At 50.5% G+C, this 17,110-nt stretch overlaps 2 protein-coding genes and 1 long non-coding RNA gene across 6 annotated transcripts; 2 read left to right on the forward strand and 1 right to left on the reverse strand.

The window, feature by feature from the left end:
* The first annotated feature begins 169 nt into the window (after positions 1-169).
* Rassf1 (Ras association domain family member 1) lies at positions 170-11,360 on the forward strand. Of its 4 annotated transcripts, NM_001037555.2 has the most exons (6): positions 230-494; positions 3,519-3,625; positions 6,717-6,821; positions 7,027-7,324; positions 7,458-7,573; positions 10,483-10,740. In NM_001037555.2, exons 1-6 carry the CDS (start codon positions 245-247, stop codon positions 10,627-10,629), a joined length of 1,023 nt encoding a protein of 340 aa, NP_001032644.1. In that variant the 5' UTR covers positions 230-244; the 3' UTR covers positions 10,630-10,740.
* A 522-nt stretch (positions 11,361-11,882) lies between these two features.
* LOC148004348 (uncharacterized) lies at positions 11,883-16,148 on the reverse strand. The gene is made up of 3 exons (XR_015628056.1): positions 15,695-16,148; positions 13,618-13,787; positions 11,883-12,982 (listed from the first exon to the last, which is right to left on the reverse strand). It is a non-coding gene; the product is annotated as an uncharacterized LOC148004348 (long non-coding RNA).
* Positions 12,034-15,252, forward strand: Tusc2 (tumor suppressor 2, mitochondrial calcium regulator). The gene is given in 3 exon segments (NM_001109297.1): positions 12,034-12,724; positions 13,746-13,866; positions 14,005-15,252. Coding segments are annotated over 3 exon segments (333 nt in total). The 5' UTR covers positions 12,034-12,578; the 3' UTR covers positions 14,071-15,252.
* Positions 16,149-17,110: the final 962 nt, after the last annotated feature.

Here is a 17,110-nt window from a genome sequence, read left to right on the forward strand (position 1 = left end):
ATGGGGCGAAGACTGGAAGGAAAGACTGGGAAGGGGCTCTTTGAAAGGGCCCACCCCTGTGCTGTGCCCCGCCCACAAGTCCACACGGTCGGCTAGCCTGGGTTTCCAGCGCGTCCTCCTCGGCTCTTTCCCGCCGCCCTGCCTTGATCCTGGGGGCGGTGCCGAAGTCGCGGCCCGCCCTGCGGCCTCGCCCGCTACGAACTCACTAGCTGCTAGTCCGCTACAGCACCGGCCTGACCGGGCCATGTCGGCGGAGCCAGAACTCATTGAACTACGAGAGTTGGCACCGTCCGGGCGCATCGGTCCAGGCCGTACCCGGCTGGAGCGTGCCAACGCTCTGCGCATCGCGCCGGGCACAACACGCAATCCGTCACAGCAGCACGTCCCGGGTCGTGGCCACCGCTTCCAGCCTGCAGGGCCCACCACGCACACGTGGTGCGACCTCTGTGGAGACTTCATCTGGGGCGTCGTGCGCAAAGGCCTACAGTGCGCGCGTGAGTAGCGGCCCCACACAACCAGCGACTATGGAACGGGAGGTCAAAGGCAGCACCATAGTTGCGGGTCAAGCCGCAGCAGAGGGCTGGTCAGCAGTGATGATCCTGCAGACCAGATCCCTTTACCTTGCCCCATCAGGAAGAGTGCTTGAGAAAATGATTTATCACTTGTCACACTCTGTGCGTGCATAGTTGGGCAGAGTTAGTTGTCTGTGAATAAGGTGCTGCTTTCAAGTTTGTCTTTAAAGAGCTTGGGCCCTTCTTGAAAAGCCTTTGTGCCTACTGTGCTCTAAGCCTACATTCCGAGGTCCGCCTCTTCCCAACGATTGGCTCACTGGGTTCCCCTCTAGATTCCTGGGTGACTTCTCCCACATATCAGGAGGCCAGAAAAAAGTCAGAACCTGGGGCTGGGGATTTAGCTCAGTGGTAGAGCGCTTACCTAGGAAGCGCAAGGCCCTGGGTTCGGTCCCCAGCTCCGAAAAAAAGAACCAAAAAAAAAAAAAAAAAAAAAAGTCAGAACCTTGGTTAGGCTCCTTGTAAGTAGGAATTCTACTGAAACTTCACTCAAGGTTGTTTTGAGTCAAGAATGGAGAGGCTAAAACATGGAGTACAGCCATACATTGAGTGGTCCTTCTGACCTAAGAACTACCAGCAAAGAGAGTCACCCAGGACAATTTATACCCTCCAGTCTCCTCACGCCTACTTCTCTCAGACTTGTTGAGTCCATTGTTAAGAGTGAACCTCAGGCATTCTGGGTTTTTGTTTGCTTTGGTTTGGTTGGTTGGTTTTGTTGTTGTGGTTGTTGTTTTTTGGGGTTTTTTTGTTTTTTGTTTTTTGATGGTTAATGTATCATGTTTATAGATCAGTGAAATACAAAGTAACGGGTATGCTGTCCCCTTCTCCAATGTTCTCAGTTCTTGTCACAAACCTGTAAGCAACTGAGCAGTTTCTGTCTGTATCTGTTTATCTTCTTTTTCGTGTGCTGGGTAACTCTTAGCTTTTACCAGCCAGAACGCAGCAAGCTTTCTGTTGTTTAGCTTCAAGTATATCTTTCCTAAAAGCAGCGTGTTTTTGCTGTAGAAGTTCGGATCTACTTCTTCTGTCCTGTGAAAGTATCTCAAGGCCTTGTGAGAGGAGTGTGTGTGCGTGTGCAGTGTGTGCGTGTGCAGTGTCTGTGTGTGTGTGTGTGCATGTGCAGAGTGTGTGTGTGTGTGTGTGTGTGTTGGCTGGTTGGTTTTTTTTGTTTGTTTGTTTTTTGGTTTTGGGGTTTTTTTTTTTTTTTGGTTCTTTTTTACGGAGCTGGGGACCGAACCCAGGGCCTTGCGCTTCCTAGGCAAGCGCACTACCACTGAGCTAAATCCCCAACCCCGGCTGGTTGGTTTTTAAGACAGGATTTCACTATGCAGCCCTGGCTTGCCTAGAACTCTCTATGCAGACTAGGCTGTGACAAGCGACCCACCTGCCCCTGCCTCCCAAGTTCTGATGTGTAGTTTTGAGTTTAGAATCAGTGCTGTAGGCCACGTAGGAACTTAAGGATGGTTCTATAGGCCTGTGCATGCCTCTAGACCTTCTTATTCACTACACGAGTATGTCACAAACTCAGCTAGGACAGCAGTCTGTGACAATACCACATGAAAGAGCTGCGGCATTTCAACATTCACACAGAGACATGCTCTAGAGTTCTTGTCTAAGAAAGAAGACAGTTTGGGAAATAAGGAAGAAATCAAAGGTAAATGTGGGGTTTAGTTTCAAGCTGGGCTTACAGTGATAACTTGTTGAGATAGGAACCCTGGGGTGGAGTGAAGTGGAAAAAAATGAATTTTTGGCCACGTTCATCTGAAATCTTTATTAGACATTAAAGTGAAGGCACTGCATATAGGATTTGGTCTGAAGAGGCAAATCAGTGCTGCCTTGGATCTGGATCAGGTGAGTGTAGACAGAGCTGGGACAGAAACCTGGACATCAACTATTAGACCTGGATGCTTGACAGAACTAAGGAAAGGGCTGCTGACAAGGAGCAGCAGAAACGACAACACCTGGCCAGTGGGTGCTACCCCTGGGAATCAAGGGGAGCAAGCAGAAACTGACAGATTTACCAATCCTGATAATGGGTAAAGAAGAGAAAACGTTAGACGTGTCCACTAGACACTGTGGCATGTACCAATAATCCTAGCACTGGAGCGGTTGGAGGCAGGAGGATCACCAAGTTCAAGGTTACCATTTGGGGCTAACTTGAACAAAATAATCTGTAAACAAGTGGAGACTAATAGTTTTTAGGTTTTTTGTTTTTTTTTTTTTTTTCAGCCGAAGAAATAGGCCAAGTCAAGCAGAATCAAATTTGAAAGTAGGTTTATTGGGGGCAGCAGGTCCACTGATTCCAAGGAAGGAGGCTAGGGAAGTCGCCAAGCAGACAGGGAGGAAGGGAGAGAAAGAGAGAGGGAGGATGTGGACGCACGGAGAAAGAAATGCAGAGACAGAAAGACACACAGAGAAAGTGGTTGGGATGGGAGGCAGCACAAAATGTCTGGATTATATAGGGAAGAGCCTTTGGGGGAGGGGAAGCCCAGTCCCTGGGCTGAAAAGTTCAGGGTAAAGGGCAGGGTATGCCAGCTATGTCCTGCAACAGGTTTAGACTGAGGGATGCTAGAATTCGGAGGCCAGGTCTGCTTTGATACGTTACACAGGCACTTCTGCCACCTCTGCCATTTGTCTGAAACCCAACAAGGACAAAGGACAAATACAGGAAGTCGTAAATTAAATGCCTTTGTTTTCAAGTTAATGGCAAAGCTAAGTAGTAGCTCTGCGGAAGGCAAGCACAAGTGTTTCGCATGCTTGGATCCCTAACCGCCTGAGGCCTTCCATTAAAGTGTCCAGAGGTGCCTAACCGAGGATCTGTGTAGCAGTGGGCGGTAACCCAGCTTGAGAAAAGGCCAGCCAAGTCCAAAAATCTGTCGGGCAGAGGCTCCCTCAGTCAGTGGGTCACTTCGCCCAGCTTCCCCGCCTCACAGCCAGTCCTTTCTGCAGACTGTAAGTTCACCTGCCATTACCGATGTCGTGCGCTCGTCTGCCTGGACTGCTGCGGGCCCCGAGACCTGGGCTGGGACCCTGCACTGGAGCGGGACACGAACGTGGTGAGCGCGGGGTTGGGGGAGGGCGGGCCGGGAGGAAAGCCGGGGCTCAGAGGAGGTGTTCCGGGGTTAATCCCGACGCCGTGCACATTGAACATCCCAATTATCGATTTCTCGGCATCACAGACGCTAGTTTTGCTTGCGGGTTTGCCAGGTGCGGACTCCACGCCAAATCTACAGCCCACAAACTACCGACCGCAAAGACGCGCCTTGGCAGGGTGCTCGCGCGCCTCTCACACCCCACTTCCGGCCCTGAGGCAACATCGGTGCACATGCGCACACGCCCCGGCCCTCTGGGAGGCGGGGCCTGAGGGGCGGAGCCAGGTTGAGATGCCTCTGAGATGAGGTCATTCCTCCAGCTGTAGCGTTGTGTCCCCGCCCCTCAACGCCCCCACCCACCCCCCCTTGACACTAGAGCTGGAGTCGGGCTGCCTACGTTTCAGTCCTAACGGTTGCGGCGCGGCGCTGGCCTCGGCGCAAGCGCGTACTGACACGCTCACACGCACGCACGCGCCCGAGGCGGTGGTTGGAAGCTCTCCACGCAGTGGACTAGGGATCGGGCGGGCAAGGCGATGGGCGAGGCTGAAACACCTTCCTTCGAAATGACCTGGAGCAGCACGACAAGTAGTGGCTACTGCAGCCAGGAGGACTCGGACTCAGAGCTCGAGCAGTACTTCACGGCGCGTACCTCGCTGGTCCGCAGGCCGCGCCGGGACCAGGTGGGAGCCCGGGAATGCCGCCGGCGGGTGAGGGGCGGTCGCTGGAACCCCGCCCCTCCCCGGTAAGTTGCGGCCTGGAGAGTTAGTTGGTGGGCAGCCTCCCCACCTCTCATCGCGAGCCTCTCGGTTGGTCCAGACAAAAACGGGGAAACGTATGTAGGGGTCTCTGTTCCGGGTAGAAACCGAGTTCCAGCGCGATGGTACTGAGTACCCAGGCTACCCTGCCCTTGCATTCTCAGACCGGTTGAGCCAGGGGAAGCAACTCTGAAGCTTGAAGGGTGGACCACAGGCGGGCGTTATTCACCCATGACTAAAGCCAGCCTCACAATCCAAACCGGCGTCTTGATTTCGCATTTGGGCGCTCCCACTCCCTCCCTGGGGGAAATAAGGAAGTGGAGGAGGAGTCCACCGGGAAGTGAGAAGTTAGTTTGGGAGGGGACTTTGTCCGTGTCTTATGCGGTCATAGATCAGCCAGCAAAGTTCCCCAGCCGTTACCGGACCAACTCTTTGACACCAGCAGCTGGAATGTAGACAGATTCCCTATCTTTCTTCCCTCCAGGGCGCAGTGGGATTTGGGGAACATAGGTAGAGGGCCTTGTTTTGGACTTTAATCATTAGGATCATTTTACCCATAGGGAGCAAGAAAACTGTAAAATGCCCGAAAGTGTGGTACCAGGGCAGCTGAACCTCTTTAAAAAATCTAGATGTGCCCAAATTATCAGACTTTTCTGGGAATATTGTGGTTGTGGCCACCAAGCTCAAATAACTTAACTTGTTCTGGAGCCAGAATCCCTCAGAACAGCACAGAGGCCTTCGAATCAGAAAAGTGAGAGGGAAGGTTAGAAAACTTGAGCAACTTATTTGAGCAAGAACTCCTAGAATTAGAACTCCTTATTTGAGCCAAGAAAATGGAATTGTCTGTGATGCTGTAGGTAAGATTTGATACAAATTTCTTATAGGTGGGCTGCTACCGCCAAAACCTTAGTCCAGACTTTAGATTCACTGTGGGGCTCTGAGATTGTCTCCGTATCACTCAGCCTGAGTCATCTTTTATTATAGAGAGGTGGGGAAAAAAAATACAGGATATTGGCATGTAAAGAAAAGAATTGTTTAAAATCAGCTGAAGTTTGTAGCTAACTCAATTGCGCTTAGCTAGCATGTGTGATGGCCTCGTTTCCAACCATTAAGGAACTAAAAGAAGAAGAGAAAGAAAGAAAAAGGAAGCTGAGAAGTCCCAAAGAGTAAATAAAGCATGAGGGCTGGGAATGTGGTTCAGCACTTGTGAGGCTGCAGGTTCAATCCCCAGCCGGGACCTCATGGGAATTCTCCTGGGACAAGGCACTGCCTAGTAGTGATCCCAGCCATGTTTATTCCAATTGTGTTCCAGCTAGGGCCTTTCTGAAACCAACCGGAAGCAAAACTGCACCAGTGAGGTCAAGTGAGTTTGGTAGAGGAAAATCAATTCAGAGTCCTGACTGCCCTGAGCAGTGCTCCACCCTCTAGCAAAATCCAGTCCCTGAAGAATTTTGTCTCTGGGTTAAGTCAGACAGCAAGGAGAAGAGCAGAAGCCTACCTGCTTGCTACTGGTAGGACAGGCTCTGCCAGGAAATCGTCTTATTACCTCTGGCAGATTGGAACCTAGCTTGAGTCAGGGGGTAAATGCTATGTCCCAGTGATTTCTTCACTGTCTGAAATATGGCTGGCCCCAAGAACCCCTCTAAGGCATGTTACATTAAAGAGATCGCCTTTCCTGTCTAGTGGTAGACTGCTGATGTGCGTAAGCTCCTTGCTTCCCACCCTGCAGTAGGTCATAGTCTGTGCTGGTACAGAATGGGAGAGTGATGGCCCTCTCCAGAACAAACTGACCCAACTCGTGTTCTGGGATTGGCTATGCAGTGGAGATAATTGTGCGTGTGTGTGTGTGTGTGTGTGTGTTGGGGGGGGGGATTTGGGGGTTTACCAGGGATGGAAGGACCTTGTACTAGGCAAGTAATCTCATCCTTGTGCTGTACTTTATCCCCAAAAAACATCCTTAAACAAGATTTTCCCTCATAGTCCTTCATGCTTTCATGTTTTCCTGGCCCCTTGCTATGTGCCTTCATTTGTCTGTTTCTGTAATGTTGTTAGGGGTCACAGCCAGGCTGAGGTGGCCCCAGACAGCAGGCAGCCAAATGATCCTACCTTTCTTTGCTGTCTCCATCTATATCGTGCAAAACCAGGAGCCGTGATGGCTTCAGGATGGATGGGTTTGGTACAGGACCAAAATCAAGTTCCAAGCCAGACCACCCCCCCCCCAAAAAAAAAAAAAAAGAAAAGAAAAAGAAAAAGCCTTGGGCTTTTCCAGGGCTTTGAGTCCATGCTGGCCTGTCTTCTAGGATGAGGCTGTGGAGCGGGAGACACCTGATCTTTCCCAAGCTGAGACTGAGCAGAAAATCAAGGATTACAATGGCCAGATCAACAGCAACCTCTTCATGAGCCTGGTGAGTTGTCTGCTTAGGAGTGTGGGGGAACAGGAGCCCAGCCTTGTGCCAGAGGTCCAGAGAGTCCGAGCCACGTATTTGTGGGTGGACCCAAGCAGCAGTCTATGCATACCTGTCTTTGCACTGCCCCAGGTGGACTCAGCCTACCTCAGCCATCTCCAGTAGAACTTCCTGACACGTGGCGTGGTTCTTTCTCTCTTTCTAGAATAAGGATGGCTCCTACACCGGCTTCATCAAGGTTCAGCTGAAACTGGTACGCCCTGTTTCAGTGCCTTCCAGCAAGAAACCGCCTTCCTTGCAGGATGCCCGGAGGGGCACGGGGCGGAGCTCAGCTGTGAAGCGCCGCACCTCTTTTTACTTGCCTAAGGATGCTGTTAAGCATCTGCACGTTCTGTCACGAACACGCGCGCGTGAGGTCATTGAGGCCCTGCTTCGAAAATTCATGGTAGTAGATGATCCTCGCAAGTTTGCACTCTTTGAACGAACTGAACGCCATGGCCAAAGTAGGTTTCCAGTCTTAAGTCTCCCTATGTAAGGGGGTATATACCACATATCTGTGCACTAAGGGGCTGAGGCATCAGGTTCTGCCTCTAACTGTTTATTCCCTCCACCCCCCCAACCCCGTCTGACCTCTAGTATACTTCCGGAAACTGTCAGATGAGGAGCAGCCCTTGAAGCTACGGCTTCTTGCAGGGCCCAGTGAAAAAGCCCTGAGCTTTGTCCTGAAGGAGAATGACTCTGGGGAGGTGAATGTGAGTACATAGCCTTTCTTACTCTTTTTTATCACTAGACAAAGCTAGTGGGGCATAGCTATGGTGGGAATTTCAGGAGAAACTGGCCTAGAGGCCAAACCCTGCACAGCTTCTCCAAGACTATGCAGGTCCTCAAGTGGAAGTCTAGAGCCCAAGCAAGGTCTAGAGCCCATCCCAAGAAACTAGAAGAAGCTGAGTCTAGTGAGTTGTTCATGTTCTAATCACTGTACTTGGGAGGCTGAGACTGGAGGATTGCTGTGAGTTTGGGATCAGTCTGAGCTACAAAAAAAAAAACAAAACAAACAAAAACTAAACAACAATAACAACAAAAAACACACAAGCTAGGAAGAATTGCCTTAGGACTTTGTTGTTTCCTGATGTTGAAAAACTACTCCAAGGGTTGGGGATTTAGCTCAGTGGTAGAGCGCTTGCCTAGCAAGCACAAGGCCCTGGGTTCGGTCCTCAGCTCCAAAAAAAAAAAAAAAGAAAAGAAAAAGAAAAACTACTCCAAAGATTGAGGACTTGACCAACTCATGCTGAGCCAAGACAAGTTCAGAGCTACGTATTATGTGGGCTCAGAGACGGCTCCACAGTTAGGAGTGCTTGCTGCTTTTCCCAAGGACCATGTCCAGCAGCTCTCAAAGGATTTGACTTCCTCTGCTGGCCTCAGAGGGTACCTGTACTTATGTGCATGTAACCCCACTCTAACACACACACACCTAGAACAGTAGGGCAAGAACGATGACTCAGTGGTTAAAAGCACTCGTCGTTCATGCAGAGGACCTGGATTTGGTTCTTAGCACCCATGTAGAAGCTTACAACTGTCCATAATTCCAGACCATGCACACAGTGCACATATCTGCCTGCAGACAAAACACTTATCCACATAAAACAGTTTTTAAAAAAGACTTTGTGTATGATTCTTTTGCCTGTATGTATATATTTGTATATAGGTGTACACATGCCCAGAGGAGTCAGAAAAAGGTGTTGGCTCCCCTGGAACAGAGTTACAGATGATTGGAACCCACCATGTTGGTGCTGGAAATTGAACTCTGGTTCTCTGTAAGAGCAACCAATGTTCTTAACCATTGAACTGTCTCTCAAGCCCCTAAAACAAATGAACAAAGTTTCACAGGTATAACCTGGAAAACATAAAGGCCTCTTTGAAGCATTGGACAGACGTTTTAGCAGCACAGGCCTGTAATCTCATCTACTGGGGAAACTAAAGCAGAAGAATTGCCTAGAGTTCAAGACCAACAAACAAACAAGACATTCTTCCTAGCAAGGCCTAGTGACATACACTCTCCTTTAATCTCAACTACTTGGAATGCAGGAAGATCACTAGTTCAAAGCCTCCCTGGGCTACAGAGTGACTTAAGGCCAGTCCAGGTTAACTGAATGAGATCCTGTCTCAAACATAAAAGGCCTGGGGCTATAGTTCAGTGGTCAAGTACTCAGCATGCTTATCCCTTGGTTCATGTCTTAGTTAGGTTTTCTGTTGCTCTGATAAAACACCAAGACCAGAAAGTAAGTTGGGGGATTTGTCTTACACTTCCATATCATAGTCCATCATTGAAGGAAGTCAGGGCAGGAACTCAAACAGGACAGGAACCTGAAGGTAGGAGCTGAAGGAGGAGGCCATGGTGTGTGCTGCTTACTGACTTGCTCAGCCTGCTTCCTTATAGAACCCATGGCCACCAGCCCAGGGGTGGTACCTCCCCTATCAGTCACTCAGAAAATGCCTTACAGCCAGATCTTATGGTCGCATTTTTTTTTTCAACTAAGATTCCCAACTTTCAGATAACTTTAGCTCGTGTCAAGCTGACAGAAAACTAGACAGCACAGTGCAATTGCCAGTAATGCAAAAAATAAAAAATTTTTACCAAGGGGTTAGCTGTGGCGGTGGCGCAGTAGGGAGAATGGACGCTCAGCATCCACAAGGCTGGGCAGCAAAGATAAAGAAAATGTAGGGCGGGTGAGGGGGCTGTCTGGGAATGTAGCTTAGTGGGAAAGAAATGTAAAAGGTAACTGCTAACATTTATGACACCTTAGGTGTGAGTCATAGCCCATTGTATTGAGAGACAGACAGACAGACAGAGGATATGTGAGAGAGTGCACCTGACAACAGATAGAGATATTTCTCTACAAGGCAACTGTTTTCTCTGCAGACTGCTCACGAGGATCCTAGCACAGACTCTTTAGTCAAGAGCCTAACATCTAGCCTAGCGTAGTGATAAGTACTTGTAATCCAAGCATTCAGGAAGCAGAACAGGAGAATCACAAGTTTGAGACTAACCTGGCTACATAACAAGTTCAAGGCCAGCCTCTTATATGTGGAAAGACCATGACTCAAAAAACAACAAAAAAATAAGGGGCTTAAAGAGTTGGCTCAGGAGGGCTGGGGAGATGGGTCAGTGGTTAAGAGTACTGGCTGCTCTTCCGAAGGACATGGGCTCAATACCTGGGGTTCAGTTCACAGCTATCTGTAATTCCATTTCCAAGGGATCTGATACCCTCACATAGACATACATGCAGGCAGAACACCAATGTACATAAATTATAAAACCTTTAAACAACAACAAAAAGAGTTGGCTTAGTGGTTAAGAGTACATGTCGCTCTTATAGAGGACCTGGATTTGATTCCCAGCACCCAGAGGGCACTCACAACCATGTGTAACTCTTAACTCCAGGGGATCTGATACCTTCTTCTGACCTCTGTGTGGACATGCATACATGTGATACATGACAAAACACATGAGATAGTAACAAAACGAGGAGGGATGCAGAAGAAGGGACTGTCAGGAGGCCCTATCCTGCTTACGGGGACCATGAGGGACCAGTCTCTGAGGAGGGTCTGCCTACTTAGCCATGCATTGCTGCAGCCCGTGAATCTCCTCTGCCCTTTCCAGTGGGATGCCTTCAGCATGCCTGAGCTGCACAATTTCTTGCGCATCCTGCAGCGTGAAGAAGAGGAACACCTTCGCCAGATCCTGCAGAAGTATTCTCGGTGTCGCCAGAAGATCCAGGAGGCCTTGCACGCCTGTCCTTTGGGGTGACCTTGTGTGGCCCTGGGTGACAGGAGGAGAACAGGCAGTGCGAAGAGCGTGCCGTGTGAGTGTGACAGGGCCCGTGGGGCCTGAGGAGTGCGTGTGCGTGAAGGTCCTCCTCTGATGACAGGGATGAGCCCAGAGATCAGTGAAGGCGCTGGCCCTCTACCAGTGGATATGGCGCGGCACGGCGGGGCGTGGCTTTGGGTCCCTCTGTCCTTCTATACTGGGTCATACTCTGGGTAGCTGCTCCAGTCTTTCCTCAGGGTCGCCGCAGCTGTGAGAATCTTATGACCCTACAGACAGACAGATCAAGGTTATGTTTTCAAGGGTGAGGGCCCTTACCTATGGAGAAACATTGTTTGGGTCCTGAATAAGTCTCAGGATAGCCCTGTCAGAGCCAAGGGTAGCTGCTGAGAATAATAGAAGCACTAAGGTCTAATCTGGGTTTCCCTCTTTACCGTGCCTTCTGACTCACACACCCTGGGGTCAGGGAGGGCTGGCCAATACAACTGCGGTGGCTCAATGCCTTCTCTACGGGAAAGGTTGCCAGACCAGACCCCCTCTTGTTTGCCAAAGCCAGAGTCTCCCTCAGATATTTTTGATGGAAGTGTATGAATGTATGTAATGTTTTGTGGCCTCAACTGAATGCCTCCTGTTGGGAAAGGGATGGGGGTGTGACAGTCATCATCAGGGTCTGATGCCTGAGATAATTGGCTGAATAAAGATGTAAGAATTTCTCTGGTTTTGGACTCCATAGATGTGGGCCCCAGTTAGGGCAACGCCTACTGAGAGTGACTGCCAACATGATTGACACATCCAGAGTGAATCCTTTCCAAGGTTGCAGTGGCCAATATGTTTAGGAAATGTATGCCTGGATTCAGATGTCTTTCAACCCTCGGCTCTGGTCAAGGTGGAGACAAGACTAAGCTACAGTTACTGCACAGGGAAACCATTTTTCTCATAGGCCAACTCAGAGAAACCATAGCAATAACCCCTTCACCATATAACTACACTTTACATGCTACAAGGGTAGAGCTGGTACAATTCTTTTCCTGAAGTATGTTATCTGGTGGGTTTACAACACAATTTAGACCTCAAATATAGTTGTAAGAAATGGACCAAGATTTTTTTTTTTTCCTTTTCTTTTTTTCGGAGCTGGGGACCGAACCCAGGGCCTTGCACTTGCTAGGCAAGAGCTCTACCACTGAGCTAAATCCCCAACCCGACCAAGATGTTTTTAAAAGAAATTTGGCCCCATGTGTAGTTGCTCAATCCTTTAATCCCAGCATTCAGGAGGCACAGGCAGATAGATAAGCGTTGAGGTCAGCCTTTGATATGTGGCAAGTAACAGGCCGGTTAAGGCTACATACTGAGACCCTGTCTCAAAACAACAAAAGATAAGTCATTTAGCAAGTTCTTTAATTTCTTTACAAGCAAATGTGACAACTGCAAAGACAGTTGTGAAAACAAGCTAACTGTACCTTAGCCTGGGCAGGGCTAAGGTCTCTTTGGGGATGGAGGAGTGACCTAATTGACTATTGCTACTGAGCCTGAGTTTTGGGCTGCGTCAGGGACGTTGGGGCAATTATACCGGGTCAAACCTTAAAGTCAACAACAACACATTGCCTCCGCCTTTCTGGGAGGGAGCTGTCCCAGCTGACCCTTGAGATCCATAGGCTTCTGGGACCTGGAGGCAGCGCATCCTGGGGTGTTCAGCCTCTGAGAGTGGCCATTGGTTCAACTCCACAGACTGATGAGACCTTTAGCCACTCAGAGGCGGCAGCGTGCAGGGCGTGCGGAAGCGGAAGTGAGGTTTCCGTGGAGACAGCAGAGCCTGCGGAAGGCGGCGGCGGCGGCGGCACCTGCGAGTGGAAGCTGGGGCAGGGCATGGTCGCGCCCGCAGCGCTGTGAGAGCGGAGCGGCCGCTCGGTCCGCCATGCGCCGGCGGCGCTGACATGGGCGCCAGCGGCTCCAAAGCTCGGGGCCTCTGGCCCTTTGCCTCCACTACGGGGGGCGGCGGCCCAGAGGCGGCAGGCGCTGAGCAATCTTTGGTGCGGTCTCGAGCCCGAGCAGTGCCTCCCTTCGTATTCACGCGCCGCGGGTAAGGGCATGGGTATCTGCCTTTGGGAGGACATCCGGGAATGAGGAACGCCCCCCTACCTTGAATCAGAACGACTGTCATATTTTGGGTCCCAGTCAAAGCAAGGAGAAGGGAAAACCAAGCGGCATTCAGCTCTTGACCGCCCAGATGGTCTTTTTAAGAGAATTGGCTAAGGCTTGTCTCTTAGGGAGAAGCTCCTCCATAATACAGCGAAGACGGCCTCTGAGAGTCTAAGATCTTTGTTTCATCCAACTCAGCCTGCAAATTAAAGGCATTTATGTTCCTTCTGTTCTTCTAAGCCTTAGAAGAATCTAAGGGAAAATGACCTTCTGTTAAGGTGTCTTGCCCTCCTCACTGTGAAGTTGGACCTCGGAGAATAGTGTCTGGAAAAGCAGAGATAGGCTTCAATGTTGAAGGTGGGGCCACAACAGATAAAGGGCCCTTAGCCAGTTGGGTTCTCTAGATCTGGAGCACTAACCTAACCTCTTTTTCCCCAGGTGCTCACACAAAATGGCCTGGACCTAGTGGGCTCCTAGGGACTGGCACTCCCTATGATGGAAATTTGACCATAAATACCAGAGACCAAACAGTCGATTAGTACCAGCAGTTGGGAATGACTTGGGTTGCAGCCTTCCTGGCTCAGTCATCCTCGATCTTGGTCTTTGGCCCTGGATCAGCAGTCTCTTTAGAAGTGAGACCAGTATGCCCAGGCCACTACCCCACCACTTTCTAAGCCCTACTTGAAGGGCCTGCTACTAGCATCGTTACCTTTGTGCAAAAGAACAGAGATGAGAACTAGCTTAATTGCCTAGACAGGGTGCTCTGATATGCTGTCCTGTTGGCATGACAGGGCAACAGTGGCATTGCCATACTGCCTGCCTCCTTTCACGCACCAAGCGAAGAGTTCTTCAGGCATCCTGTTCTTCCATGGAGATTAACATTGTGCCTCTTCTCTTGGGGTTCAGCATACTTCTCTGTGGTGTTTGGGGCTCCAACCCAGCCTGTCTCCTTCTCTGCGCAGCTCCATGTTCTATGATGAAGATGGGGACCTGGCTCACGAATTCTACGAGGAGACAATCGTCACCAAGAATGGGCAGAAGCGAGCCAAGCTGAGGCGGGTACACAAGAATCTGATTCCTCAGGTGAGGGGGCTGGGCAGTGGTTATGAAGCCTACATCAGTGTTCGGATGGGGCTTCCGGGGGAGGGGCTGGGAATAACAGGAAGGCTCTTAGCATAGAGGCCCAGAGCTGATCCTCACTAGCCTCTGTTTCCATAATAGGGCATCGTGAAGCTGGATCCCCCCCGAATCCACGTGGATTTCCCCGTGATCCTCTATGAAGTATGAGCCTGTGGCATGGCAGACACAAGCACCCACTGCCCCAGCAAGAAACTCCCAGGATCCAGGTGTAGCTTCCATTCAGGAGTCCAGGCTGGCGCCACAGCCCTGAATAAACTAAACTCCGTTGGCCCAGAACCTTCAGTTGTAAGAGGGGTAGTCCCTCAGTGTTAACTGGTATTGGTTTATGTCTGAACAATAAGTGGTTGGTGGCTGGTGAGAGCTAATGACAGAATTACCAGCCTGTCTCCCCCAGCCACTTCTACAAGAAGCATGGCAGGACACATGCCGGTCAGGAATGCCTGGTTCCTAGTTACTTGTCTGACCTGCTTTCTTCCAAGCTTGGCTAGGGCCCAGCCCTCCTAGAAGCTACAGCACTTTACAAGCAGAGTCTGCCTTCTTCCGGCCCCTGGCCTGTAGGGGCTCTACCCAAGTGGGAACTTCCTTTCCCTCATTCCCTTACCTGTAGTCAGAGCATTTCAGCCGTTTGCTACCTCGATTCCTCCTGTATTGGACAGACTGGAGACATGTACCAGCCTCCTCCTTCCTGCCTACCTGCCACGTGCTCCCACTCTAAGACGGACACTTTGCTGGCTGTTAACAGAGAATGGGGACCAGTGTGGGAGGCTTCTCCTTTCACCCAGCCAGGGCTGGACTGATCTCTCTTGATTTCAACCAGTCACCCTCAAGTCGAGAGGGTACAGGCTACAGACGCCTGTAGCTGTGGGGTCTTGCCCCACCCCACCACCGCATTCTGTCGTCTCCCTTGCCTATGCACCAGTCCTACAAATCTCCAGTGGTGGGGGAGAGGCGGTCCACCACCCAGTGGCAAGACACAACAACTGGGGCTGGTGCCAGTAGCTATGAGGAGCCCATCACCCCTTCTACAGCATCTTACTCCTTCAGGGTCTGTTAAGGAAAAGTACCAGAGCTCCTTGGTAAGGATAGGAAGGAAGGGGAAATACAGAACAGGTGTAATTAAAATGTGAAGGTTTGTAAATAGTCTAGACTATGATAATGTTGGGGCAGAGTCTGATTTCTATACAGAGATGGCTTTTAAAAAAAAAAACTTATTTGTGGAAGCTCTGTGCTTCTAGAGTGTGGGAAATGGCTTGGGGAGAGTAAACCCCAGCATAGGAAGACTGTTGTGTTCTTTGTTCAATTTCAATAAAAATTATTTGTAGACCCTGCACCTGAGAGTGGCTTGGGGTGAGGCTCTAACTCTAGGCTGCCACTTGAGCTGATCCATAAAGCTAGCAAAACAAGCCTTGGCTAGAAAGAGTCCAAACATTGCCTGTAGCAATACCAGGCACGGCCAACAGGTGGCTGTGTTCACACACCATCTCCAGCCCTCAAGATGCAGCAGTGTCCACTCACCTGTCCATTCTGTTTAGGAATCTGGAAACGGAAGGTCATGGGGTCCTTCTGGAGATTAGCCTGCCTAGCTGCCTTGCCTAAGGAGTGAGTGTAGCCACATAGAGTTGTGGAATGGTTCTGGTCCCAACAGTACCAGATTATCTAAAGTGAGGTTACAACCTAAGCCCCATAGCCCTCAAAGGCCCAGCTATACTTGGAACAACAGACACTTTCTGCTGGCCTTGGCCTCCTTACAGGCTCCAAAGTCCACACTCACCTGACTTCCCGGTCAGCCATCGGAAGGGAGAGAGCTCAGGCTTCTGTTGCACCTTCCATTGAAAGGCTCTGCCCAACACTTCCTCAGCTCTGTGCTGCCAACGGACATTCTGCCTGTATTTCTCAAGGTCTGCTCTGGACAGGTTCTCTGTCCCTCCCCTAGCCTTTGGCCAGAATAAACTCACTAAGTTCAAAACAAACAAAAACAAAAAAAACTTCCAATTAGTTCATCAGCCCAGGGTCAGGGCAGTTGACCTTCAAGTTGCTCAAAGGCTGGAACTTGTCAGGTCTTGAGTAGGAGTATCCTGTTCAGCATAGATTTGCAGTCCAGCAGAGCACCTGTCATCCCCTGTAATAAACCAGGAGTTAGGCTCCTGTTCAGGGGCCTAGGCTCCCCATAGCAGACAGTATCCTATCTCTCACCACCGCCATCCTGCCAGGGGACTCCCTGTTCTGGACCAACCTTGCTAACCCCAAAGCTATGAACAATAGACGAGTCAGGGCAGTGTTTCCTCACTCCATCCGGCTGGGCTGGGCTCACTTCCTTCCTGCTGGCAGCCTAAGGAAGTGTCCCTGCCCTGGACAGTCTGGCCTGGCCTTTGTTTTCCCAGTAGTCCCCACCCTTGGAGCTTCCTAGACTTTTGTCCCTTGCGAAGCCAACACAGTGGTTCAGGGGTACTCCTGGGTAAGGCCACAGCCTAAACCTGTATACCCAGCTCCCATACAGCTGTTGGCAGAGGGACTCCCTAGCATGCCGGGTGCGGGGAATGAGCACCTCAGGTTGTGAGGGGTGGGCAGTTTAGGTTGATTTGAGAGTAGGCAAATTTGTCCGGACCTCCAAAGAGGTCTTCCAGGAATTCCTGTTGTGAGCTTCCTCTCCCACAGGGACATACATTCTCCCCCACTCCATATCACACAGCCACAGGCATCAACACATTGTCACATTGTCTTTGTCACACTTCAGATACTTCCGCTCTCAGTGGAAAAAAAGTTGACTCAGCTACTGGAAGAACCCACCACCCCTACCCCCAACCATTTTCCCCTCATGCAGGATGGTTTCTTCTTTGACACCTGCTCTAGGGTACCATTAGCCAAACAACCCAGGAAATTGTGTGACTCCCAGGAATGCCGCCAGCCACTTGAGCTCACTCACACCCTACTGGATTTGAGGATGATGTGAGACTTCAAGAAAGATGAGTCCTTGATTCCTAGCCATATCCTTCCTATCACCTGGCACAACTTGTAGGGACCAGATCCTACTCAGAGGAAGGGTGCAAAGGGCAGCCAGCCACCAAGGGAAACAGGGGTCAAGGGGCTCTCCTCCCGCCTCTGTTCCTGGCCCTTTCCGCCAAGAGGTCAGCAGGAAGTGAGGAGAAAGGGCAGGGATGGGAGGCGGAGTGGGTGGGAAGGAATGGGG

Source organism: Rattus norvegicus, chromosome 8 (assembly GCF_021556685.1).
Source record: "Rattus norvegicus strain SHRSP/BbbUtx chromosome 8, alternate assembly SHRSP_T2T, whole genome shotgun sequence".
Taxonomy (NCBI): domain Eukaryota; kingdom Metazoa; phylum Chordata; class Mammalia; order Rodentia; family Muridae; genus Rattus; species Rattus norvegicus.